The 27,441-nt window shown below is 55.7% G+C and overlaps 1 protein-coding gene across 2 annotated transcripts in view; it reads left to right on the forward strand.

Moving 5' to 3' along the window:
- The first annotated feature begins 1,340 nt into the window (after positions 1-1,340).
- KIF17 (kinesin family member 17) overlaps positions 1,341-27,441 on the forward strand; it is a 46,973-nt gene continuing 20,872 nt past the window's right edge. For both annotated transcript variants that reach the window (XM_029229417.1, XM_029229418.1), the window contains exons 1-7: positions 1,341-1,571; positions 7,419-7,565; positions 8,489-8,590; positions 13,082-13,271; positions 16,772-17,224; positions 21,500-21,609; positions 26,138-26,285. In XM_029229417.1, the coding sequence (XP_029085250.1) occupies positions 1,341-1,571; positions 7,419-7,565; positions 8,489-8,590; positions 13,082-13,271; positions 16,772-17,224; positions 21,500-21,609; positions 26,138-26,285 (1,381 nt within the window). The remainder of the gene's footprint in view (positions 1,572-7,418; positions 7,566-8,488; positions 8,591-13,081; positions 13,272-16,771; positions 17,225-21,499; positions 21,610-26,137; positions 26,286-27,441) is intronic.

Below are 27,441 nucleotides of genomic sequence, written 5' to 3' on the forward strand. Positions count from 1 at the left end.
CAAGTCCTTATATTCTGGCCACTCGGGTTTTCCTTCTGCTCCTGCAACGTGCCACAGGGTCTTTGCACAGCCTGCACAGGCCTCCTCGTCGTCCTCTTCTTCCTTCTTCCTGATTAACGCCTCAACCTTACCATCTCTCAGTCTCAGGAAGCCTGCCCTGACTGCCCCCTGACCCCCTGCCCGGCCTGGGTGAGGTTTCCTGGCTAGATATTCCATAAAACTGGTCTTTTAGTTTGTTAACACTCTTATTTATGGGATTTTTGTTTGTGGGACATTTGTTTCAAATGTCAGCCTCCCCCACTAGACTCTGGGCACCTGGAGGACAGGGACTGGGCTGTCTCCCGGCATCTATCACCGTGCCCGGCAGGCACGTAGCTGACAATTTCTGTGCAAAGGGGAGCGTAGAGGAGGTGTGACGGCCGCTATTCTGGAGGGATTTGTGCTCGGGGTGGGGGTGGGGAGAGAGGCCAGGCAGCCTCTCCAACCAAAAGACCAGCTTTCAAAGTTTTTTTGTTTTGTTTCTCAACCTTGAGTCTTAATGAAAACAAGGGGCAGCGTTAGAGGGAAGCTTTGCTCTGTCCCCGGGGCTGTGATAGGCTCTGGGACAGCCTTCCCGAGTCAATACAGGGATGTGGATAAAGGGCAGCAAGGTCCTGTTGCCTTTCTCAGTAGGTCTCTAATCCCCGGATGAGGCTTCTCCTCTAGTATTTCTCTCCGAGGTGGAGTCAAGCCTGGCCTCCCCTGGGCCACCTCGGGCAAGCTGCTTAACCTCTCTGGACTGGGACTGTGGGGACTGGAGAAGAAAACGGCTGTGCAGCATCTGGCACCGAGCCGGCAGATGCTCCAGCAAAGCCAGTGCCGGTCCTCCCCGACGGCCGCTCCCGCGCGCCGGCCTCCAGCCGGGGGTTGCTCTCGGGGCCCGCCGGGCGCGGAGAACGCGCGGAAGTTCGGGAGGCACGGGCTGTGACGCCAGGGGCGTTGCCCAGCAACCGCGAACGCCGTGGCGGCGTCCGTGCTAGCGGGCGGCTGGGGCGGCTCCGGGGACTCTGGTCTTGCGGCGGCGCCTCCAGCGCTGATCCCCCACTGCCCGCGCCCGGTCTGGGCCTCAGGGACGGGCGAGCCCGGGAGCGGGAGGAGGCGGCGGCTCCGGCTTGGGTCCTGAGACTCCCGCGCGGCCCCTACCCTCCTATCGAGGCGTCCCCCAAGGAGTCCGGTCCCGCCCCCGCCCGCGAGGCCCCGCCCCCCGGCCCCGGCGCCCCGGCGGCTCCCGCCCCGAGGTCCTGTGTCCTGGTCGCGGCGTCCACGTCGGGCCGCACCCCGGGGACCCCCGCCGCGGCGCCATGGCCTCGGAGTCGGTGAAGGTGGTGGTGCGCTGCCGCCCCATGAACCAGCGGGAGTGGGAGCTGAACTGCCAGCCTGTGGTGACGGTGGACTCCGCGCGCGGCCAGTGCTTCATCCAGAACCCGGGCGCCGTCGACCAGCCCCCCAAGCAGTTCACTTTCGACGGCGCCTACTACATGGACCACTTTACCGAGCAGATCTACAACGAAATCGCCTACCCGCTGGTGGAGGTGAGGACGCCCGCGAGGCCGCCTCCGAGGACCTGCTGGGCAGGACCTGGGGGACCTGGGGCCACTCGGAGGGGTCCTGAGGGACTGCCCTGCCCGCAAGCCGGGCGGGAAGGCCCTTCTGGAGGGGCGGGGGTGGACAGCAGCAGGTTGGTCTGAAGACTTCTGTCAGCAGACAACTGGAACCCATCTACAATGTCTCCACTGCCCCCGGTGCCAAGGCTGGTCCTCACCCCCATCCTTCCAGCCTGCTTCCCACAGGAACTCCAGCGCCCAAGACCACTTGCCCTCCACCCTCACCCAACACCTTCAGGACTTCTCTAAAAGCTCCAGCTGCTTCCCCAGCCTCCTCCTCTTCTCCCAAGAGCCCCAGGTCTCCTCCCCCTCCCCCTCCCCCTCTCCTTTCTCCTCCGCCCCCTCACTAGTTCCCTGCTTCTGCAGAGAGAAGGCCTTGGTCCTGGAGAACTGGAAACCCTTTACCTTTGGTCTGACTTACCTTCCTCCTTGGCGGTTGAAGAACAGAGAGGCCACAACAGTTTCTGCCCCTTATAGGGCTTTTACTTTTTTTCACACTCTCACACTAGGTAGCTCCTTGGCGCTGCACGACAGGGAGGTTCACATTTCACAGATGGGGAGACTGAGGCCCATAGGGAGGAAACAGGGCAAGCTCCCACAGTGAGTTTCTGGCGGAGGTGGGGCTGGAGCTACTCCTGGCCCAAGGGCTCTTTCCTTGCTACCACCATCTCCCCAGCTGTGCATCGAATCGCTAGTGAAGTGAGATGTCACAGCTTGTTTCAGGAAAAAAGGAAAAGTCTGGGAAGCGCTGCACACACCCTCCCTCACCTGAAGCCGCACATTCCGGTACTTGAGGCTCTGGGGAGTCTTGCGGTGGAGAAAATCGTTTGGCTTATTTAACCCAGCATTTCCAAAAGGTATTTGCCCGTGGAACCTTTTTGTTTTGGCCGGCAGGCCAGTTAACATCCCCCAGAGCACCTCCTTTGGCCACAGTCAAAACCGCCTGTGAGGGTGGAAGTGTTCTGGAACCCAGAGCCCCCCAGTGGTGAGGGCGTGACTGTAGAAGATGCCCAGGGAAAGGGGGCAGCTCTCCCCAGAGGGTGGTACCACGCTCTGGGGATGGCCAGGCTGTCCTACCATCCTGGACTCCCAGGCTGGAAGGGACCAGAATCGGTCCTCTGGTCCAGCCGCCCCCCTACCCCGGGTCCTTGAATGTCCACCTTGAATGGTCCTTGGATGGCAGGAGCTCTCTCTTCCCAGAGCTGCCTGCTCCACCTTGGCTTCTTAGCTCCTAGAAGACCATTCTGCACGGTGAGTCAGAGTCAGCCACCCTGATGCTTCCAGCAACCTGCTGTAGCTCTGTCCCCAGGGCCCCTCTGCTTCCCCGTCCAGGGTCGCCCCTCGGAGACTGGAAGATTCCGAGATTGAGTTCTCCTTAGCTTTGCCCTCTCCAGGGCCTCAGCCTTGCTCATGGGTTCCCCTCCGCATCGTGGAAATAATTCCCCTGAGCAAGCCTCCCTTGGTTAGGGTTCCCAGGAAGCCCCAGCCCAGAGGGGGAGACCTAAGGAGACAGTGACTACCTCAGATCTCCAGCTCTCACTTCTGTCCCGAGTTCACTGCTACAGGGGATTCCGTCAGACCCCTACCTCCAGTCATCCCACAGAGCCTCAAACTCAACATGACATATGTTCCTTTTCATTCATTCATTCATTCATTCAGCTAACAAATAGTATTCTCATACCAGACCCCATCCTAGGCATGGGGAGCGCCGCCCTCAGCCAGCTCATGATCAGGTGGGGGAGCAGCTAAGCTAGTAGCTACAAGCCAGGGTGATGAGTGGGAGGAGAATCCTGGGGGACTTTTTGGCAGCATAGAGAAGGCTAGCAAACCTGGGCTTGGAGGGGATGGGAAGGCAGGGAGGACTTCCTGGAAGTGGTGAGATCTAAGCTGAGACCGGGATGAGAGGAGTCAACCAGGCAAGAAGATGAAGGAAAGGGCCTTTCAGGTGGAGACCAGCATGTAGCATTTGATCTTCACCAGACATATGTAGAGCTGGAGGCATCATTCCTGGCGAGGAAACGGAGACCTTGAATGTCACAGAAGGAGTTACTGGTGGTTTTGATCCCCAGCGCAGTGCCAGGTCCCCATGCTCCATCCTGCTGCCTCTATTAAATGAGCGGCATGTGAATCACATGCAAAGCATGGTTCAGCGACTTGGAGCCAGGAGTAGCTGCACCCTTAGGCCGGGCGGCTGTGTGTCTGTCCTGCTGGGCTCTGACCATCTCCAGGCAGCCTCCTGCCCAGGCCCTTCCCTTCAGTTCCTACTGCACGAAGCCCCCAGCACTTTGGACTGACCCTTCCCTTCCCCACCCCCACCCCCACCCTTAAGTCCAGGCTCTGTTCCTGATCTCCTCTGTCACTGGGTGACCTCTTCCACTGTCCTGGGAGCTGTCCACCTCAGACCCACCTTTCAGCCGACTCAGCATGTCCTACCCGGAGCTCCTCGCCTCCACACCTGGCCCGCTGCCTGGTCTGTGGGTTCTTTCCCAGCCAGTGGCTTTGCCATCTCCCCGTCCTCCGCGCTTCACACCCATGACCTTAGAGTCGCCTCTGATGACCCACCACCCAACCCACCCGGGGACCAGGTCCCATGGCTTCTACCAGGACAGACTGAGGACGGGCCTGGTGTCCAGAGACATCGATGCAGTAGAATTTGGCCCCTGGATGGAACACAAAACTGTTCGTTTGGGAGAGGACAGAAAGGGGACGTGAGGCAATTTAGCACAGATGCTGTTATTTCAATTTCAATAGTTATGCGTTGATTTTAATGGGAAGTAGAAGAAATATTTAGCATGTCCAGCCTGTAATGCGGGAATTATTGCTGGGGATGACATCAAGTTAACAGGAGAGTCAATTAACAGTTTGATTTCATGAAAATCATTTAGTAAATAATAATGCGGGGAACATGGCGGAACCCGGGGTGGACAGAGTGGCTGACGTTTAGGACCTGCTCCGTGTGTGCGCACGTCTCTGGTGGGTCTGGAGGTATCAGTTGATGGGTGAAGCGTTTCTGAAATCTTATGTTTTACCTTAATGCGTGTAAAGTTGTCTTCTGCTTCACAGCAGCGTGGTTCTGCAGAACTTTCTGCAGTGGTGGAAATGTTCCGTATCTGGGCTGTCCAGTTAGGGACTACCAGCCATATGTGGCAAGTGAGCACTTGACATGAGGCTATTGCTTTTGAGGAACTGAATTTCAGTTTTATTTGATTTTTTTTTTTAATATAAATTATTTATTTATTTATTTTTGGCTGTGTTGGGTCTTCGTTGCTGTGTGTGGGCTTTCTCCATTTGCGGCGAGTGGGGGCTGCTCTTCACTGCGGTGCGTGGGCTTCTCATTGCGGTGGCTTCTCTTGTTGTGGAGCACGGGCTCTAGGCGTGCGGGCTTCAGTAGTTGTGGCACGCAGGCTCAGTAGTTGTGGCTCGTGGGCTCTAGAGCGCAGGCTCAGTAGTTGTGGCGCACAGGCTTAGTTGCTCCGTGGCATGTGTGCTCCGTTGCTCAGTTGCTTAGTTCCTGGACCAGGGATCGAACCCATGTCCCCTGCATTGGCAGGCGGATTGTTAACCACTGCACCACCAGGTAAGTCCCTGAAATTAATTTTAATAATCCATGTTATTTGACCCAATAGTATCCAAAAGATTATCATTTCAATAAAACATAATAATAGATACTATCATAGTATAGTAGCTATTAGGGAGACAGTTTACATTGTTTCTTCATACTAAGTCTTCGAAATCGGGTGTGTGTTTCATACTTATTGTACATCTCAATTCAGGTGCTTAAGTGTCCATAGTTCAAATGAAATGAAACACAAAAAAATAAAGTTGTGTTTGATGGGAAAATATTTTACACTGCTTCAGTTTTTAAATGTAAATTAACATAAATTCAGTTCCTCGGTCGCATCAGGCACACTTCTGGTGTGGCTGGTGGCTGCCCTATTGGACAGTGCATATAAAATATTTATTTTGATATAGAATCCCTTGTCAGGTCTGGGTGACATTGATGGTCCAGGCACTGCACCGTGTTGTCCCAGGGGCTTCGCGTGCCCTGCCTCTGAGGCTCCTGGTTGGGTGACTGGTCTGCCACGGCTCTCCCACACCTCAGGGGCCTCATCCTGGTGTGTAGCACCTGGCCCTCTGATGAGCTGCGGATCGTGACTTCCAGTCTTCCTTCCCCAGCAGTCCCTGGGGATCCCGAGCCCCGCAGTGGTCTACAGGATGGGTCTTTCTTTTTTTTTTTTAATATATTTTTTTAGAAAGGTAGCTAACTTTTTGTTTTTTGGCTGTGTTGGGTCTTCGTTTCTGTGCAGTGCAAGGGCTTTCTCCAGTTGCGGCGAGCGGGGGCCACTCTTCATCGCGGTGTGCGGGCCTTTCACTGTAGCGGCCTCTCTTGTTGCGGAGCACAGGCTCCAGACGCGCAGGCTCAGTAGTTGTGGCTCACGGGCCTAGCCTGTCCGCAGCATGTGGGATCTTCCCGGACCGGGGCACGAACCCACGTCCCCTGCATTGGCAGGCGAACCCTTAACCACTGCACCACCAGGGAAGCCCTTTTTTAAATATTTTTAATTAAAAAATTTCGGCTGCATCGGGTCTTAGTTGCAGTACCCAGGATCGTTATTGCGGCATGCAGGCTCTTGGTTGCGGCATGCCTGTGAGATCTAGTTCCCCGACCAGGGATCGAACCTGGGCCCCCTGCATTGGGAGCATGGAGTCTTACCCACTGGACCACCAGGGAAGTCCCTACAGGATGTGCCTTTGCAGTGGAAACGGGCGCAGATGCCACCTGGGCCCTGGGGGCCTGGGCACAGCTCTCTGGGCCCACATTCTAACACAGGATTCCCCTGCCCCCCATACTAAGTTCTAGAATTTGTGATCTCATGAGCTGGGCGGGGACTAGGGTGTCTTCTTTGTTCATGGCTCTGTCACCAGCCACAGTCCCCCTCAGAGGAGAGAGTCGGTACCTATGGAAAGAACAGTCGCATCAGTGAATGAAGGATGCCCTTGGGTATGCCACCTGGTTTGCCTCCTGCTTCTTCCCAGATTCGTCTCCATCCCCCTCGCCCAAGTTCCACCTGCTCTCAGCCTCTCACCTCTCTGGTCTTTGCTCAGGCTGTCCCCTCAGCCTAGAATGCCTTCCTCTTCCTGTCACCTGTTAAAATCCAAGCCACCCTTTCTGCTCCCCCTTTCTCCTCCACCTGCCCAGGAAGCTTTGCCTGGCGCTTCCTGCACCTTCTGTCTCCCCCTCTTGGCACTCCCTCTCCTTGCCCGTCCTGTACGCCATCATTACATGCACCTCCACCTCATATGAGGATCACATGTATATGTCTTGTCTCCCGCACGTTCCAGGCAGACATTTAGGGAGCATCTACCTCTGTGTGCCAGCACTTCGTGTGCCAGCACGTGAAATAATTCCTGTGTACACCTCCCGACAGCCTCAGAGGAGGTGCTGTTCTTACCCTTTGTTACAGACGAGGAAGCTGAGGCTCCATGTGCCTGAATAAGGACAGGCCAAGGGCACAGTCAGTAAAGGATGGCGGCCAGGCTCTTAGCCATACACAGGGACAGTCTCCTACCCCACCGCGCAGTGACCCCCTTCAGGACAGAGCTGTGCCGCGTTCATCTCTGCACTGCCCTCCCCCAGCCCTGTGCCACCGTGGTGGGAGAGCCAGGGAGGGACCCTAAGTCTGTGAGTCAGGAGGCAGCCCTGCAGCCCCGGGCCTGGCCCCAAGCCTGGCTGAGCTCGGCCAGCTGAGCCCTGGGCTGTGTCCTCCCACACAGGGCGTCACCGAGGGCTACAACGGCACCATCTTTGCCTACGGCCAGACAGGCAGCGGGAAGTCCTTCACCATGCAGGGCCTGCCTGACCCACCCTGCCAAAGAGGCATCATCCCTAGGGCCTTCGAGCACATTTTCGAGAGCGTCCAGGTATGGGCCTGGGGGATGGAAGGGGCAGGGTTGGGCTCCCCAGGCGTTACCGTGAATGATCCTAGAGCACTTTTGACCTGGGCAGCGGTTGTGGGATGCGGTCAGAGCGGCCTTGACGCGGCACAGATGAGCAGACAGACGCAGGCTCTGGTTTCTGAAGAGGTGATGGGAGAACTTAAAGCTGAGAAAATTCTACCTGCTGTGTTTTCCTCCTGCCATTTTTGGATTTAACATTTCGTATAACACTTCACATGGATATGATGACCCAGAGTGCTGGCCCAAGAAATGGCTGTAAACAATCATAGCTTCCTTTTTTAATTGAGCAGCTGCTACAGGCCAAGCATTGTGCAAAGCCCTTTGCATAATTATCTCACTACCACCCTGGCCCAGGACGTAGCTGTTATCCTCATTTTTGAGATAGGGAAGCCAAGGCTTGGAGCCCTTATGGGCTGGGCCCAGACCAGTTATCCCAGTGTCCAGGCTGCAGGTGAGACGTGCCCTGCTGACCACTCATGAATGCGCAGAGATTCCTGCATCTGGGAAATGGCAAAGCAGGGACGAGTCAGCTGCAGAGCCCACTGTACTACACCTGGGACTCATTTTGATGACCCACAGGAACATCAGGCGACTGGAAGAACTGCCGGGGATTAGCCCAGGGCCAGTGCTTGGTCCAGGCCTTACCCGTGGCCTTGGTCTCTCTACCTGAACAGTGGGGAGGCCTCTCCCATTTCCTTTCCCATGAGGCTTGTAGAGAGAGCATGGGTCCATAGCAGTATGAAAATGATGCCACTCTGAGAAGCCGGAGAGGAGGGGAGAGCTGGCCAGGCAGGCAGGGTCAGGTGAGGTTCGGGACACCTCCTGCCACGATGTCCTCTTGTGATGTCCAGGCAGCGGGTGCTCAGGTATCTTTGCTCTCCCTGCAGTGTGCAGAGAGTACCAAGTTCCTGGTCCGGGCCTCCTACCTGGAGATCTACAACGAAGACGTCCGTGACCTGCTGGGCACTGACACCAAGCAGAAGCTGGAGGTGGGTGCAGCCCCGGCAGGGGTGGGTGGGGGCAGCTAGAGGGGGAGGTTGGCATTGGGGGTGCTCCCTCAGAAATATGGGGAAGGGTCCTGAGGACACAGGCGCTGGTTCAGACTAGAATGGGGAGTTTTGAACTTGAATTTTGGAGTAGGCTCAGAGTCTGTGAGGTAGGGGAGGGGTTACTGGGCCTACCCGCACCACGCAAGGGGAGGGGAGGCCTTCTCTGGGGCAGTGCCACTTACATCTGTTGAAATAGATGGAATTTGGTGACGGATTGCATTTGAAAAAAGGGTTCCACTTCTAAAAAATTATTTTGAAAAATTCTAAGGGACTTTCAAGCTTAAAAGGTAATAGTGATCATTTTTTGAGCACTTATTGTTTACTCACTGCTTTAGGCATGTTATCCCATTTAATACTCCCAGTGACCTCGTTAGGTAGATACAGGTTTCCCCCACTATCAGAAAGCAGAGCGAGTGTTTTGTAAAAGCTGAAATAGCCTAAAGGGAAGAGTATCCCCTGCTTTCCAAAATCTTGATTCCACTTTGCTTTTATGAAAGACTGACATTAGTACGATAAAGGCTTTTTTGGTAAAAGTGAAAATCGGATTTCTTTCCGACTTGAACTTAGAGAAAGTTGGGGATACCCACATTATTATCCTCAGTTTACCGATGTGGGAAGGGAGGTTTACAGAGGGTAATTAACTTGCCCAAGCTTCCACAGCAGGAAGCTGGGCCAAACCTGGAGTTGAACCCAGATCTGTCTGACATCAAGTTCCTGCATCGCAAACATCCCATTTTACCGCCGCAGATGGGCTCAGATTCTGGGACCTTGTCCCCCTCTGAAAGGGGTCTGGTGTGGAGGGCCCCCCGCAAGAGGCCCACAACCAGCGGTGGAGGTTGAACTACCTCCTTCAGAGTCAGAATGCCTGAGCTGGGGGAACGTCAGTCATTAATGAGCGTCAGTCCTGGGAGGTTGCTATGGAGATTCCCGTTCTGCAGACGAGGAAAGGAGGCTGGGAAAGAGGAGGTGACCTGCCTGTGGCCACTAGGTTAGGAAGCCACAGAGTCAGGGTTGGACATTTTCCGTGGCCCAACTGCCTAAATCTCCCCAGGGCACAGGCCTTGACAGCCACAGGAGGGGGCGCAGAACCAGATAAAGGGGCTGCTGCCGATGCCCCCCAGTCTTCCAGACCCTCACTGACCTCTAGATTGGACAGGACGTTGGGATCACCTGGGTCCCGTCCCACCCCATCCATGTGGGGCAGAGCTGTTTCCCTGCTCAGATCCAGAGCCCCCCACTTGCCCCTAGGCCCTCCAGTGGTCCTGGCTTCATTTGGAGGGACTGTGAGTTCCTCTGTGACCCACAACCATTGTATGGCCCAACTGAACAAACCCGACCCCAGGGAGCAGCTGTTTTGAAAAAATACTTGCTTGTGCTGGCCAGATAGTGGAAAAATCCTTAAAATTTTGAGCCAGAAAGACCCTTAGAGAGCTTCTAAGTCCAGTCCTTTCATGGTACAGATGAGGAAGCTGAGTCCCAGGGAGGGGAAGGGACTTGGCCAAGGTCACACAGCAAATTACTAGTAATGGCGCTAATACCAGAATACGTGGGATCTGAGTGGTCAGGTGCTTTCCTCCCAGACTTTTCCGGGTGGGAAGTATAGGAAACCCGGGGGGCAGTGAGAAGCGAGTAGTGGGGTTCCATTTGAGGGAGGAACATTCATGAGTTGAGTCATCCATTCAACAGAGACTTACTGGGAAGACCCTGGAGGTCAGGCCACAGACTACAGCAGGTCCACAGGGGTGTGAACTCCCCCCCCCCCCAGTCCCCATCCAGACCAGGACTGGCCCCCCGGCCCCCTCCTCCTCACCTCCTCGCAGACACAGCAGTGCTCTGCCCTTTCTACACAGGCACCTCCAGCCACTGTCTTCTCTCTCCTGGAGCTGGAGCAGCTGAGTCATAACTCAGCCCCCAGACGGGGACATGGGGACGGGAGCAAGGCACAGGGAGTTGCTCCTGCTTGTCGGCCTCGAAAGGCCAGCCTGCAGCATCGGGGCCCCTGCCAGCCCCCTCCACTTCCTCCATATCATGGACCCTAGGATGGGTTCGGTTACCCAGGCCCTGCAGGCCCAAGGGCTGGCAGCTGCCTGTACATGGCCCAGCTGGACCACGGGCCTCAGGCTTGGTGAGCCAGGCTGCCTGGGGGTGAGGGCCGCCAGTGACAGATGTGCTCAGAGACATTGCCCATGGGTGCCCGGAGCTCTCTCAGAGGAGGGACAGCTGGGTTCTGTATAACCCTCACAACAGCCTTAGGAGGAGCTGCTGTTCAAGAACCAGCCCGAGGGCACAGTCAGTAAAGGGTGGAGATGGAATTTGCACCCAGGTGGCCAGGCTCCACAGCACAGCACAGGGCCTGGTAATTCTGCTAATGAGAGTGGTTAGATCAGCGAGGGCCAGCAAGGGATTTGGGGAAGCCGATAACACCTCCTCCCCCAACACCACGAACCACCATCGTGGAACCCAGCTCAGTGCTGGGTGGCGGAGGTGGGGCCCTCAGGGGCCTCTCCAGTTGGTTCCCGCAGCCGGCGTCGGGCCAGTGGCAGGACCCCGCACCTCCATGGGGCGTTTCCCGGCCGGCTGTGGTGCCGTCCTGCATGCGCGCCGCCCCCCCACACTCGGCCGCACCCCAGCTGGTTGCCATGGCGACCGCGCTCCGCCTGGCATCCGGGAGGAACAGTTACCAAGGAATGCGGGGCACGGCTGGCGCCTGACACTCGGGAGGTGGGTGGAGGCCGGAACAGCAGGGGAGGGGTGGAGGGATCCAGAAGGTTGGGAGGTGAGGGGGCGAGCCTTCCTGGGCCCAAAAATAGGGTGGGTGGGAGACCCCTACATTAGGTGTTGCCTCCCCTGACCTCCTTTCCTGCTCGTGAGGTTGCTCAGGCTGGAGAGATCGGCCTCATCCTCTTGGTATCTGTGTTCACCGAACCCCCTCCAGAAACCCCCACAGAGCTCCTTTCACGTCCATTCTCTTTTCGATCCTCCCAAAAGTCTTGTGGAAATAGGATTTATCATCCTCATTTTACAGATGAGGAAACCGAGGCCGAGAGAGGCAAAATGACTTCCCCAACTAGCAAGTCACAGAACCAGGTTTCTAACCCGAGTCTGTCTGACTGGATAGGAAACTGCGTTCTTCCTGAGGCCAGGAGCAGCCATCCGTCACCTGCACCTAACATGTACCAGGCAGGCATCTAGCCTCTGAGAGTGTGGCAGTGACCAAAGCAGGCACACAGCATCCCAGGCTACCATCAAGCCCTGCTCTGTTTGCAGGCTCTCCTGCTCCTGTCCTTTGAGCTCCGTCCTCACAGCCGCCTTCTAGGTCAAGGTCAGCCCTTTGTCATATCAAACTTCAGTTACTCCAGGATGCTGCAGCCTCTCTCCAAGCCCTGCCTCTGGAGTCTTCCACTGCCGGTGACCCCAGTGCTGCCCTGCCACTAATAGCTGTGTGACCTTCAGAAAGCCACTTAACCTTTCTTTGCCTCCGTCGCTTATCTGTTCCGTGAAACCCAGTCCTTCGGTCTGGGTCTGGCTCTTTCTCCAGACTTGGGGAGATAGGGCAAGCCTGTGCTTGCCCCCCTCCGCCCCCCCCTGCTCTGCAGCAGGGGCCCAGCCCCACCTGGGACCCTGAAGCTGCCCCGGGGCAAAGCATCTGAGCCTACTCTGGCTCAGACCAGCGGACAGATGACTTCTGTCCTAATTCATTCTGCTCTTCCCAGAGTGGTTTTATTTCCTCTCACATTGCTTTTCACAGCTCTGTGTCAGCAACAAAACAGCTCAGCTGCCTGGAGAGCAAGCACGCAGCAGTCAGATAAATTGATTTACTCGCTGCCATCGTGCTGAGGGCTGGGGGCCAGTGGGAGTTCTGGGCGGCAAATGGCCCTTCACCCGCCATGATCCAAGGGTCTGGGAACATTCTTGTTGCCGTGGAGCCGCGGCAGGGAGGCGAGCAGAAGCCACGTTGGCAAGTCAGGGGAGAAGCACTCAGAGAGCCCTTGGGTGAATGACTACAGACAGGGTCGGCCCCTGGGAGCTGAAGCCCCAGACCAGAAACCACCTTCACAACCACGGCACTAACAACAACAGTGAGACCGCGGCTGCCATTTATGGAGCAGTTACCACATGCCAGGCATCATGCCATGCGTTGTACGAGCCTTAGTTTACAGAATCCTCACCACCTCCCTAAGGGATAGGTATCTTGTACCCATTTTACAGATGTGGAAACGGAGGCTCAGAGAGATGATGTCACTGACCCAAGGTCCCACAACAAGGGAGAGGCGGGGGTGGGTTTGAGGCTGGTTCTACCTAGGTCAAACCCCCAACCTGTGACAGGGAATCCGAGGTGCCAACCCGCCCTGCAGGAGGGCAGAGGTGGTGGGAGCTGGGCCCTTCCCTCAGGTTCCCCGGGGAGCCCTGACCCGTGCCTCTTGCCCGCAGCTGAAGGAGCACTCGGAGAAGGGGGTGTACGTGAAGGGGCTTTCCATGCACACGGTGCACAGTGTGGCCCAGTGCGAGCGCGTCATGGAGACGGGCTGGAAGAACCGCTCGGTTGGCTACACCCTGATGAACAAGGACTCTTCCCGCTCCCACTCCATCTTCACCATCAGCATCGAGATCTACGCGGTGGGTACGTGGGGCCGGGCGGGGGCGGAGGGGGCCGGACCACCAAGCCGGGTGCCTGCTCCTAGTAGCCCAGACCCTTCACCACTCGGAGCCTCGAGGGCGCCAACTGGGAAGAGATGCTGGGGTTGCCTGGAGGAAACACAAGAGGACTGTCCCTGTGCCAGGACCCACGTTTCCAGGATAAACAGCATCATCAACAACAACAATAATAATACTGGTAGCTACCATTGAGCACTTTCTACCTGCCATGCAATGTATTTGCATTAGCTCATTTGCTCCTTCCAACAGCCCCATGAGGTGGATACTCATATCATCCCTATTTTACAGATGAGTGAGGAAATCGCGGTCACACAACTAGAAGGTCTTCGAGCTGGGCCTCTATCCCAGGGGTCTGCCCCCAGAGTGTGTGCCACCCAGAACTTTAGGATTCTCCTCTTTCTTTCTTTTATTTTTTTTTTGCGGTACGCGGGCCTCTCACTGTTGTGGCCTCTCCCGTTGTGGAGCACAGGCTCCGGACGCGCAGGCTCAGCGGCCATGGCTCACGGGCCCAGCCACTCTGCGGCACGTGGGATCTTCCCGGACCGGGGCACGGACCCGTGTCCCCTGCATCGGCAGGCAGACTCCCAACCACTGTGCCACCAGGGAAGCCCTCTCCTCTTTCTTTAGCATTCTCTACTCCAAAGCCATCTCACTCTTTATTTCTGGAAGAGTTACTGAGAAAGAGAAGAAGAAGGAAAGGAACTCGTTTATTTCAGGCCACCTATAGACGCTGTGCTGAGTCCTTTACACACGTCACTCTATTTAAAGCCCACAACAGTCCTAAATGCAGGCATTATAATTCCCATTAACAGATGAGGAAACGGAGGCTCTGAGAGGTCAAGTGACCTGCTTGTTCAAGGTCTTACTTAAGTGCTTCAAGGTACCGCTTAACTGCTAAGTGGTAGAGCTGGGATTTGAACCCAGGTTTCTCTGACATCTGGGTTTTTCCCACTAACACTGCAGCTGCCTCCAAGTTTGTGGTTCATCACAAACAGAACTCCGGAGAGCAGTGGAGCAGGAAGCAGCCTCAGCCCAACTAGGAACATAATTGTGGAGAGATCCCAGCCCAAGGTCAAGGCCTGGGTTGACGGAACCCCCAGCAGCACACTGCCCACCTGTGTGGTGACCTGGCTCCAGGCCAACCCCCTGGTGCTGGCTGGGTCAGAGTCTCCCCCAGGGGTGATGATATGGGGAGGGCGGGTGGTGTGATCACATCCTCATATGATGATGCTGTAGGTGGGGGCAGGGACTAGGGCCTGAGAGGACAGATCAGGAGGGAGGAGGAGAGAGTGGCCCTGTGGGGTGCCTCTTGGCCTCTGCAGATGGGTTTGAAGGATGAGGCAGGCTGCCTGCAAACAGGCTTTTTAAAAATTTTAAAGATATTTTTTATTTCCATTATAAAATAAGTTCAATGAAGATTTAGGAGTTAGAGAAAGGTAGGGGAAATTACTCATAAACACAACCGTTAACATTTAAGCATATGTTATTTTGATCCTTTTTTTCCCTGTGCAAATTTTAAACACACTTAAAATCTTCTGCTCTATATAAAGTTTCTTCCCCATGCCATCCCTAAGAATGTTCCCACATCATTCCTGCCATGTCTTCCTGACCATGGGAGGCGGCTGAAGGACCGCGTATCAGTCAGCACCCTCCTCTACCCGGCCCTCTACAAGCTCTTTTTTTTTTTTTTTTCTACAAGCTCTTAATGCTGTTTCCGGTTTCTCAGTGTTGTAAATAATGCCATGATGAACATCTTTGTGTACAAAGCCTTTTCTGCTTTTATTTATTTATTGTTAAAAATGTATTTATTTATTTATTTTTGGCTGCGTTGGGTCTTCCTTGCTGCACACGGGCTTTCTCTAGTTGCGGCGAGCGGGGTCTACTCTTCGTTGTGGTGCGCAGGCTTCTCATTGCAGTGGCTTCTCTTGCTGCAGAGCACAGGCTCTAGGCGCGGGCTTCAGTAGTTGTGGCTTGCAAGCTCTAGAGCACAGGCTCAGTAGTTGTGGCGCACGGTCTTAGTTGCTCCGTGGCATGTGGGATCTTCCTGGACCAGGGATCGAACCTGTGTCCCCTGCATTGGCAGGCGGATTCTTAACCACTCTGCCACCAGGGAAGTCCCCTTTTCTGCTTTTAGAGTCATCTCCTCAGATTAGATTCCCTGGAGCAGGCCTCCTGAGGCAAGGGTACAAACCTGCTTAAGGCTCCTGGTACATTCTGCAAAGAGCTTTCCAAAAGGGCATTTCCAAGTCCCTCCTTCCTGCTGCTCCTTAAGAAAAAAATAGCCCAAAGAATCAAGCCCCTTGCATGTCCAAGCTTCCACTGGATGCCAGCCAGACCTTTTTACTTCAGGTAGCTGTGCTCATGGGCAAAACCAGGCCAATTCTGGTTTCAACCAGCAGGAAACTAAGGAGGAAGCCCCTGCTCCTCCCCTCTATTTCATTTGGAACCGTTTACCATGTCCTCTGGTGACAGTAAGAATTATTAATAGTATCAAGAGCCGCAGGCTGTCATTTGAGGAGTGCTTGCTGTGTGCCAGGCATGACCCCGAGCCCCTCACGCCCGTGCTCTCTGTGTAATCCTCACAACAGCCCTCAGGGTGGGTCTTAGATTCCCACGTTACTAAGAGAAAGCCGAGGCTCAGAGTTGATATCCCTGAGTTCCACAGCTGCCGAGGGATAGAATCAAGACCGGATCCCTCAGGTCTCTGCCTTCAAAACCTGTGCTCCAGGCCCCTGCTCCCAGCCAGTGCCCGGCTCCCGTCACCCCCAGAACACGGGTCTGCCCTGCCAGCACAGCTGCGGCCGCTGCAGAACTGGGCTCGTTCTCAGGGCAAACGAACCCCTGCTGTGTGCTGGGCCCTGTGTGGACTCGGTACAAGTGTGCTGTCCGTTCACTCCTTCCAACAACCAACGCTGGTGGGGAGCTATCGTTAGTCTCATTTTGTTGATGTGAGAACTGGGGGTCAGAGAGGTGCGTGGCTTTGCCAAGGTCACACAGCAAGTAGGAGGCAAGAGTTGGATGGGAACTGGGTCCAAGGCTCTCCAAAGCCGATGTTTTTTGCATTGAGGGATTCAGCTCCCTGGTGACCCCATCATATCCCCTCACTGCCTCCCACTGCCCCCACCCCGCCCCGCCCCGCAGTTGCCTCACAAGGAATCTGTAAGAGCTGTCTCGATAGCCCTAAGAAATCCTGCAGCACTCAGAGAGCAGCCTGTGCCTCCCAGCCCCCGCTCCCTGGAGTCAGTTGGCCCTGGCTTCTGCTCTTGGAAGCTGTGTGACCTTAGCCATGTTAAATGCCCTTTCTGAGCTTCACTTTTCTCATCTGTAACGGCACAATCCTAGCACCCCCTCCATGGGGCTCCTGTGCAGCTGAAATGAGACCCTCGGTGGGTGGGGAGCACCCAGGGTCTCCTTACCGTGGGGCTCACCCCAGGGCCCTCACCCCTCTGCCTGTTCTGTCTGCAGATGAGCGGGGCAAGGACCACCTCCGGGCAGGCAAGCTGAACCTGGTGGACCTGGCAGGCAGCGAGCGGCAGTCCAAGACGGGTGCCACGGGGGAGCGGCTCAAGGAGGCCACCAAGATCAACCTGTCGCTGTCGGCGCTGGGCAACGTCATCTCGGCCCTGGTGGACGGGCGCTGCAAACACATCCCCTACCGGGACTCGAAACTGACGCGGCTGCTGCAGGACTCGCTGGGCGGCAACACCAAGACACTGATGGTGGCCTGCCTGTCGCCCGCTGACAACAACTACGATGAGACCCTCACCACGCTGCGCTACGCCAACCGAGCCAAGAACATCAGGAACAAGCCTCGCATCAACGAGGACCCCAAGGATGCCCTCCTGCGCGAGTACCAGGAGGAGATCAAGAAGCTCAGGGCGATTCTGGCTCAGCAGATGAGCCCCAGCACCCTGTCAGGTGGGCGCAGGGGGAGGGAGTGGAAGGGAGGGCCCGGGACGAGAAAGGCCCTCTCCCTTTGTCTTCCGGGGCATGGAAGCAATGGCCCACCTCCTCGCAACTTCACGTGAGCATAGAGTTTTGAACAGCCGGGGAGAGCCCTGGTTGGTGACGGCCCAGATGGTTTCTGCTCGCCGATGACCCAGCATGAGGCCCGTCCCACCAGCTGGAGGCTCTGCCCCCCGTTCCTTGCCTCGAGGCTGCACATCCGTCCTCCCCCTGTCTGCCTGCTGTCTCCATGGCAGCGTGGAGATGCTGTGCTGCCTAGCAACTAGGTGACCCACCCTCCCCCGACGTCACCCGCCCACTCCCAGTTAAGTACCTTGTGATGACTGCTCTCACACCCAGGTGTTTGGCTGTCATCTGGCAGGTAGAAACCTATACCTGGAGCATGGGCCTGCAGGGTCCTTGCAACCAAGGGACTCCAGAGTTTTCTTTATCTGAGAATCCCTTGGGAGAAGGGAGCACTAAAGAGACTGAGTCCATCTGTCCGTTCATCCACCTCCCCACCCACCTTCCTCTCTATCCATCCATTCTACACACCCATTGATCTGCTCATCCACCCAGGCATCCATCCATCCACGCAGGCATCCATCCATCTACCCATCCATCCACCTACCCACGAATCCATCCATCTACCCATCCATCCACCCATCCATTCAACCCACCTGTCCTCCCACCCGCTCCATTGTTTATCCATCCACCCACTCATCCATCCTACCGTCCACATGTCCACCTACTCATTCACTCCGTCCTGTCATCCATCCTTTTATCTATCTTTCCTCTCACCCCGCCCCCATCCATTCATACCTGCTCTGTGTGTGGACCTGTGCTGGGCATGGGGACACAGAGATGAGTCAGTTCCAGGCTCTGCCTCGTGGGTATACCTGTTTTCCTGGGGGAGAAAGACACTCCAGCAGAGCATTGTGTGCATCTGGCGCAGAGATCTGTACAGGGCACTGCAGGGCAGAAGGGAGTGTGTGGCCAAGGCTATCTGGGGGTAGGGTGTGGTCAGTCAGGGAAGGCTTCACAGAGGAGAAGGGGTGATTGAACAGAGTCTTGGGGGATGAGAAGTCTCCTGTTAGACAGGATGAGACTGGTCAGTCTGTGCAGAGATGCACAAAGCTCTAAGGTCTGTTTGGGGACCCACAGGTAGTTCTGCCGACTGCCTGGCGGCTCGGGTGGTGGGAGATGGCTATGTAGGGGCTGGCCGGGCCTGGAGTGCAGAGGCCCTTGAACACCACTGTGAGGGGTTCCGCTTGGGCAATCTGCCTTCCTCCTCTTTCCCTCCTGCCCCACCCCTGACCCTGCTTAGCCCCCCCGATCAGTGAGGGGAAACTAGATGGAGGAATGGCGAGGGGTACCAGGAGGGAGTTGGGGCTGCTCTGCCAGTGGCTCCCCTGACCCAGCAGCTGACAGGCCTGCAGACTTCCCATGGTTATCACGACAGCCTTGCGGGGTAAGGGCTCTTAGCATCCCCTCTTCCTGGATCTGGAGCATGGAGCCCAGCAAGCTGAAATGACGGAGGCAGGGCAGGCAGAGAGCTGAGATCAGGGCAGTAATCACCGGTTCACGTCCTGGCTCCTCGGGGAAGCAACTTAGCCCCCCTGAGCCTCAACGTTCTCATCTGTAAAGTGGAGGTAATGACAGCACCTGCCTTGTTATTGCTGTGGGGTGGTTGAGAGGATTGCACGAGATGATTCACGTGTGGGCTTAGCACGGAGCCTGGCACGTAAGGCTCAACAGACGGTACCGGATGCTTTAACGTTATAGTTGGGTCTTGAAACCAGGTGTGTCTGACTCAAAGCTCCAGGTGTTTCCACCACAGGCACTTACTGTTAGCGTTGCCCTCTCAGCCCTGGTTCTCCCTCTGGTCATTGGCATATTTCTCTCTCCCCACTTTCAGCAGAACTGGAAACATTGGTCTGTTTTCACTGGCCCTCCATGCTCTGCTCTCCTGCCCCTAGTCCAGGCTGGCCCTGTGCCCCCATCCCACTGAAGCTGCCCTTGTCATGGATGCCCTCCTGGTTGTTAAATCCAGTGATGGGTCCTCAGGAGGCCTCAGCTGTCCTCTTAGCACCAGCTGACTCAGATGGCCCCTTCCCTTCTCCTTGAAACCCTTGCTTCCTGGACGCCCTTTGTCCTACTTCTCCTGCCTCTGCGGCCACTCCTTCTCAGCTCCCTTGTGTGAGTCTCTCCATCCCTAACCTCCTGATGTCAGGCTGTCCCAGGGCCGGTCCTCTAGCCTTTTCTCTCTCTACACTCCTAAGGTGGGCTCATCTGTTCTCATGTCTTTATTTTTTTATTATTATTAATTTTTATAAATTTATTTTATTTATTTTTGGCTGCATTGGGTCTTCGTTGCAGTGCGCGGGCTTCTTATTGTGGTGGCTTCTCTTGTTGTGGGCTCTAGGCACGCCTAGGTGCTCTAGGCGCGTGGGCTTCAGTAGCTGTGGCAGGCGGGCTCAGTAGTTGTGGTTCGCGGGCTCTAGAGCACAGGCTCAGCAGTTGTGGCACACGGGCTTAGTTGCTCCACGGCATGCGGGATCTTCCCGGACCAGGGCTCGAACCCGTGTCCCCTGCATTGGCAGGCGGATTCTTAACCACTGCGCCACCAGGGAAGCCCTGTTCTCACATCTTTAAACACCACCTCCGTGCTCATGATTCTCACAGCCTGGCTGTGTGATGCGTGTCCAGGTCTTAATTTATAAAGGTGACTGAGTGGTGACACAGGTCAATGTCATTGAAAGAAAGGGTAATGTTACTCATTTACCCTGGAAATGAGAGGCACGCCATGCAGGGCCACAGGGGGAAGCGCCAGTGTGGGTCAGGAGGCAGAGAGGAGCGAGGGACAGCCCCCCCGGCCAGAGCCTTTATCCGGGTTTTGGTGGAAAGACACAGCCGTGCAGGAAGAACAGCTCAGGACTGGCTAGCTTGAGTAAGCCTGACAGGATTGGGGCATAAGGGCTGTCCCTGCTTGTCTGGTCCTGGCCCCGGTTGACTTTGGGCAGGGGAAATACTGGCTGTGTGGGAGAGTTAGATAGAGGTGGGTGTGGATTCGGAATTGGTTGGTTTGCACATGAAAGGGTTGCTCCTCCGGACAAGCTGTTTACTCCCTCTAGGAATTGGCTGGCCCTGGGAGGGGCAGTCTCTTCCTGGCCATCAAGTCCCCCAGGATGTCAAAAACATCAGGAAATAAAACCCAAACCTGATTGATAAACCATGTCATCTGATTTCCAGACTTGGCCATCTGGCCAGCTATCTAATTGTCATTCCAAACTTAACATATTGGACACTGAACTCTCGACCTTTCCCAGACCTGCTTGTCCTGCAGCTGTCCCCAGCCAGTGACACCTCTCTTCTTCCAGGTGTTCAAGCCAGAAACCTTGGGGTCATGCTGGGCTTCTCACTTTTGCTCAAACCTCAATCCAATCCAGCAGTAGATCCTGTTGTCTCTACCTTTAAAGCAGGTCCAGAATCTGTGCCATTGTCCCTCCAGTACATTCTCCACACAGCAACCAGGGAGCTCCTGTTCAAATACAAGTCCTTTCGCTGCCCTGCCCAAACCCTCCAATGGCCTGGTTTAACCCAGAGTTGAAGCTAAAGCCCTCGCCACGGCTTGCGAGTTTCCCTCTCTGACCTGCTCTGCTCTTTGCTTGTACTCTCCCTCGCTCACTCTGATCCAGCCTCAGTGGCCTCCCGGCTGTTCCTGGAACAGTCACAGCCCCTGCCTGCCACAGGACCTTTGCACTCACCATTCCTTTCTGTCTGTCCCCAGGATCTCTGCCTGCCCCGCTCCCTCACTTCCTTCAAATAACTGCTTTCCTCCCACCTTGTCTAAGAGGTCTTTCCTGTCCACACTATTAAAATTGCAGCCCTTCCCCCTGATCCTTATTTCTCAGCACCCTCCCTGCTTTCCTTCTCTTAGAAAATATCACCTTGTTAACATGTTATGCATTTTGCTTACCTTTCTCCCCCAGTTGAAAACAATGTGTGTGTGGAGTCTTGTCTGTTTTGTTTAGTGCCAAACCCCCAGGCCCTGGAACATGTAGGTGCTCAAGAAATACTTGTTGGATGAGTATATGAGCATCTTACACAGAGACATGCTTGAAATAAGTTCAGTACTTTGAGGTCTTTTTTGAATGAGCACGCAGTTGCCTTTTTACGGATTTTTGCTTAGTTCCTGCAAACCATGTGCACCTTAGTCTTAGCCCCTCATTTCTGCTTTTCTCCCAGCCCTGCTGAACAATCAGGTTCCCCCAAACCCCGTCCAGACTGAAGAGAAGCTGTTGCCCCCATCTGTGATCCAGCACGACACGGAGGCTGAGAAGCAGCTGATCCGGGAGGTGAGACCCTGGGCAGGTGGAGAAGGGGCAGGCAGGTGGGGCCCAGCAGGAGACCGTCTCCAGAACGATACCATTTCCCCGCCACCATCACGTTGGGGTTGGTACTCCAATCTCCCTCTGGAGCTCAGAAAGCTGAGGCTCAGAGAGGTGCCATGACCTGCCCAAGGTCACACAGCCAAGGAGAGTCTAAGCCGGGATTTGAACTCGGTTTCCTGACTCCAGAGTACAGTCCGTCCCCCGTCGGTGCCTCTGTGCACAGAACAGAGAGGGCTGTGGGCGTCTGCAGGGGTGCCATCTCTCGTCTGTACTGCATGAAGGGCTGGCTGTGGATTGATGGCAATGGAGAGGGCATCCCTGGCAGTAGGGATGGCCAGTGCCTCGGCGAAGAGGTCAGGGCAGAAGGGCTCTGGGCTGAGAGCAGGCAGCCTGGGTGGGCCGTGGGGACCCCTGGGCACCCACTTGACTTTACCGGTAGATAAGTGGGGCGTTAGCCTCCCAGCAAAAGCTGTCACCTCGGGGCACCTGGGTCCTCCCACAACTGTGGCTTCCAGCACACTGGGACCCAGCGGGGTAGGTAGCACCCTGATTTACAGATGCGGAGCTGACCCCGGGGGCACTTACACAGCCAGACACGCAGCGCCTCCTACCCCTGGCTTAGGCTCCATCCCAACTTCAGGCTCTGTTGATTTCCGGAGGTTCCTGCCATTAGAGGGCTGCATTCTGAGACCTGAGCATGTGGTGGGGTTTGACATTCGATGATCCCTTTAAGTAGGGCACTGGCTTCCTCCTGGTGAAAAACCTAATGCCAGGGAAGAACAGCTCTGCGGAGACTGGGGCCTGGATGTGTCTGCACCTGGGCCTCTGCCACTCAACTATGACCTCAGATGGGAGCAGCCCTGGGCAGGCTGCGGGGGGCCTGAGGCCCAGCCTCTGGGAGGCAGACGGGGTAAGGCCTGGGGGAATCTCAGTCCTGTGGGCTGGAGGGCTGGGAAGAATCGACCAAAGAGCCCCCAAGTGCTGCCCATGACAGGTGGAGGCTTTTACTATTTGGGGAGAGGCTCAACTGTAGCTCCTGGACGGCCCCATCCGGGCCCCGTCAAGGTTCTGGGAACTCAGCCGCTCATTCTGCCTTTTCCTCTGCTGCTCTGGGAGCTCCTGGGACAGCGGCAGGCTAGCTCTGGAGCCCTGGGCCTGGCTCCCCGGGGCGGGGTGGGGAGGTCCCGGGAGGTGGGGGCCTTTGGGGATGGCTGAGCACAAGCCCACAGGATGAGAGAGGTTGCGCTTCAGGGTGTGTTTTGGAATCTCATAGGGACAGGTGGAAGTTGGTCACTAAGCAGTACGGGGAAGGGGGGCGTGGGGCGAGGGGGGCGTGGGGGGGGGGGGGGGCGGGCTGGCCGGGGGCTGGGATGGAAGCCTCCTCCCTGAGGAAGCCCGGTTGGGTGGGCGGGCCTCCTGGCTGTATGATATGCAGGGCGCTGTCGCCCCCTAGTGGTCATAAGGGAGAAGAACGCTGTTCTGGGCCGGCTGCTGGAGTAGCCAGTGATTGGAGGGTCCTTCTGCTCTGGGGATGGGGGTCACCTGCCTCCTCCTCAAGGGCAGCCTAGTGGACGCTGTGTCAGACCACTGTCCCCTGGCGCTGCCACCACCAAGTCTATTTTATGGCCTTGGAGTTTCTTCTGTGAGCCACACTCAGAGGAAGAGTTGAGGGGGTCTGTCCTCCCTCCCGTTTGTTCTTCCACTTAAGACTCTCTGTGTGCCTAAACTGTGCTTTCCTTTCCATTCCTGAGCCAGTCAGGATGCTGAGGATGAGGGAGGTGGCCCCTGTGTGTAACAGAGAGGCTGCCGGGCCAGGAGTCGGCTCAGCCACGGGCTGCAGCTTTGACTCCGTGGGCTTCCGTCTCTAGCTGCACCAGGGGATTTGGGCTAGAAGATTCCTAGGGCTCATCCAGCTTTTACATTCTGTGAGTCCAGTTCTTACAGGCTCTGTGCCCGGGCAGGTTGTTTAAGCTCTCCAAGGCTGTTTCCTCATCTCTAGAGTGGGTATAAGGCGGCTTTCCTGCTGCTGGAAGAGGCTGGGCTGTGTAACAGCTGCCAGCCAGGGCTCGGAGGTCTGGGTTTGCGCTCTAGCCCCCCTACCCCATTCAGTCATCAACAAGCATTTTCTGAGCACCTACTAGGCGCTGGGCGCTGGAGCCAGAGGCGCAGGTGGGCCCAAGGCGGAGTTTTATTGTTTTTAATATTGAAAGTAGCATGGGAATTCGCTGGTGGTCCAGTGGTTAGGATTCCGCTGCCAGGGCGTGGGTTGGATCCCTGGTTGGGGAACTAAGATCCCGCAAGCTACATGGTGTGGCAAAAAAAAAAGGAAGTAGTAGAGCATGTTTTGTGGATTGTAGGGAACGATCTAGTACCGAGGGAGAAATCCGAGGTATAGGAGGGAGGGGGACTGAAAGAGCAGAGTCCTCCTACGGGGGGTTCGGCTTTGGATGGTTTGTCCTCCGTCACAAGAGGACACAGAGCTTTCGGGCAGAGGGAGGGTGAGGGAGTTCACCTCTGCCCTCTTCAGGGCTCTCTGTGGAGGACCAGACAGGAAATGGGGGGAGCGGAGGGTTTCGGAGAGAGGGAAGGTGGAAGGACTAGGAAAGGGTGGGACACCACTTAGAGGTCCTTCTGAGATTCGGGGTCACACATTTACAGGTGAGAAAGGAAGCCGGTGCTGCCGTGTGTGCGGGCCCACGTGTGCATCTCCAGCCAGGTCTTGCGGGGGTGTAGGTGCCACTGGGCCTAGGCCTGGGTTTAACTGGGGTCAGGGCTGTGCTGGAGGGAGTAGGGGCGGATGCTGAAGTGAGGGAGTCAGGGGTGCTTGCTGAGGGATGGATGTAGCGCTGGGCGCTGGGATCCCAGCTGGATGAGGAGGAAGGCGAGGGTGGGCGCAGGGGCAGGAGAAAGCAGGCGGGGCGTGGGCTGCAGGTCTCCGTGAGGCCATCAGAGAGCTGCGTGGTTCTGGGCAAGTCTGGACCCTCCCTGGGTCTCAGTAACATTACAGGTATTGCCCTGAGGCTCAATGCATCTCAACTGTGCTGCATAAACCGTTACATTAAAAAAATATATTTATTTATTTGGCTGCGCCGGGTCTTAGCTGCGGCACTCAGGATCTTCGTTGCCATGTGCGGGATCTTTAGTTGCAGCACGTGGGCTCTTTAGTTGCGGCATGAGGGATCTAGTTCCCTAACCAGGGATCGAACCCAGGCCCCCTGCATTGGGAGCGCAGAGTCTTAACCACGGGACTAGCAGGGAAGTCCCAGAAAACATTAAATTCTAATGGTGGTCTGTCTCCTCTTCCACCCCGAGAGCCCAGGTCTTGCCGTCTGTGCTGTTGCCATCTGTGCTGTTGTAGGAGTCTGTGCTGGTTCTGTACTTCCTGGGGGATCTGGAGGGGTGGGCGTGTGCAGGGGCTCTCCCATCTTTAACCCTGTCGCACCCCTCTGGCTTACTGCCGCTGCAGGCCCCTCTGTCAGGAGCAGCTCCAGAAGACAGCGGGCCACAGACGAACATTAGTTCATAAAGGCCCGGCCCTCCCTGTGGGGCACGCATATTAGACACCTGAACAGCCTGCCTAGCAGTTCTGCTTCATGCACTTGCTGATTCAGCGGCGATTCCCCGAGTCCCTCCTCTCTGCTAGGCACCGAAGCTGCAAGATGGGAGGATGCGTGTTCTCTGGTGGGGAAGCTGGACGGTTAATCTATAGTCAAATAAATGCAGAGAATGATGGAACTTATGATCCAGGCTAAGAAGAAATAAGCGAAGTGACAGAGAGCGGTGGTGGTGATCTTCTGAGAGGGTAACCAGGGAAGGCCTCTCTGAGAGGTTGTTCCCAAGCCGAGGCCTGAAGGGATGAGCTTACCAGGGAGTGAGGGCAAAGGCCCTGAGGCTGGGGGGGAGTGGGCGTGTCTAGGAGTGGAAAGCACCTGGCGTGCCCAAGAGTGGCAAAGATGGAGTGGGCTGTCCAGATCACTGGGGACTGGAGGTCAAGTTGAGGAGGTTAGATTTTTATCCTCCAACATGGGAAGCCATTGAAACATGATCTATGGATGCGTAGCTGCCACGTGGAGAAAGGTTTGGAGCAAGAGTGGAGGTGGGGAACCAGGTCAGACGAGAGCTGGTGGTAATGACAAAGTTGGAGAGAGAAGCAGACGCATAAAAGTACATTTTGTCTTTGATGGCTTGAGGACTATTTGGTTAAAACATATTTGTTGATGCAGAAAGGTGTTCATGATCTATTGCTTTGTGGAAAAAATAGATTACAGACAGGTACGCATACTATTAGCCCGTTAAAAATGTATAGAGAAAAGTGCAGAAGGGTCTTCACCAGCCAGGAATCATCCTAGTGCTGAGGAGGTAATTTCAATTTTGTTCTTTTGGCTTATTTGTATTTTCTGGATTGTTTGAATGACAAGAGAGGATTACTGAAAGCTGCGTTTTGAAGTGGTGGTAAATGCTGCCCCTCTTGTTATTCCCCCGCCTCTGCCAGGAGTACGAAGAGCGCCTGGCCCGGCTGAGGGCCGACTATGAGGCAGAGCAGGAGTCCAGGGCCCGTCTGGAGGAGGACATCACTGCCATGCGCAACTCGTACGATGTGAAGCTGTCCACACTGGAGGAGAACCTGCGCAAGGAGACAGGTGGGCCCCCGCCCCCCAAAGCTGTCGGGAGGGAGGCCAGCCTGCTCTCCTCCTCACCCCTCTGACTGACATTATAGAGCACTTTCCATGCACCAGGCTCAGTTCTATTTAGTCCTCACAACAGCCCAGCAAGGCAGGCACCACAGTCACCCTCACTTTGTAGATGAGGAAACTGAGGCCCAGAGAGGGTAAGTAACTTGTCCATGGTCACACAGCTGGTAAAGTGGAGCCAGGACTTGAACCCAGCAGTCTGATTCCAGAGCCAGTATTCTTACCCACAGCACTGCCTCGTGATGCCTTGGCCACAGGCTGGATCGCCGCCCAAGGTTGACTTAGAGCTGTAACATATCACCCATGTTTTATGGATAAGTCCTTTCCCCCAGTTTCTACATTTTCTACAGTCTCTTTTCACCTTTGAGACCATTTGTTACCAAAGCAACCACGTCCCCAAATAAGCATTTAATCATTAGCAAGAACTTTTACCTTCCTGGAAATTTTTATCTTCTATTTGACATTCTAGAACGTTCCATCCCACCACTATCTTTCAGACACGTGTGCTGCCAGGCAGCCCAAGACTTCCTAATACTCAGTTACTGTAACATCCACCTCGTAATGATGGCAATATGTTCATATCATTGGTACCGTTTATTGGGCATTGCGTGTGCCAGGTACTGGGTAGGTAGGTGCTTCTCCAGAACTCCCTCAGTGAGTTGGGACTCACCGCATCCTCACAATGCAGGTGTGCAGACTCAGGCTTGGAGAAGTTCAGGCCATGAGCTAGGGAGTGATTGTCTCTTTCAGCAAAGGGGACATCAGGACTCTCTCAGGGGAGCCCAGGACACGGTGACAAAGAAGAGGTTGGGATGTAAAGGAGGTGGTCTACTGCCCATGAGCTGGGAGCAGAAGGCCTGTGCGATCATCTCCCATCCCAGATGGCAGGGAGATGCCCCTTTTGGTGTAGACCTGGAAGAAGAGGGAAGGGCAGATTCTAGCACTTTCTGTCCTTGGGAGTGTTCCCTCCAGTCCACTTTGAATATCAGGCCTCCAAGGGATTTTATTTGGTCTCGCTAATATCCATCCACAGCATTCATTATATCCCACGGCTCTAGCTTATCCTGTGGACAAGGGCCCTGAGACCCCGGCGAGGCCCCGAGGG

Source organism: Monodon monoceros, unplaced genomic scaffold (genome assembly GCF_005190385.1).
Source record: "Monodon monoceros isolate NGI ecotype Baffin Bay Population unplaced genomic scaffold, NGI_Narwhal_1 Super_Scaffold_18, whole genome shotgun sequence".
Lineage (NCBI taxonomy): Eukaryota > Metazoa > Chordata > Mammalia > Artiodactyla > Monodontidae > Monodon > Monodon monoceros.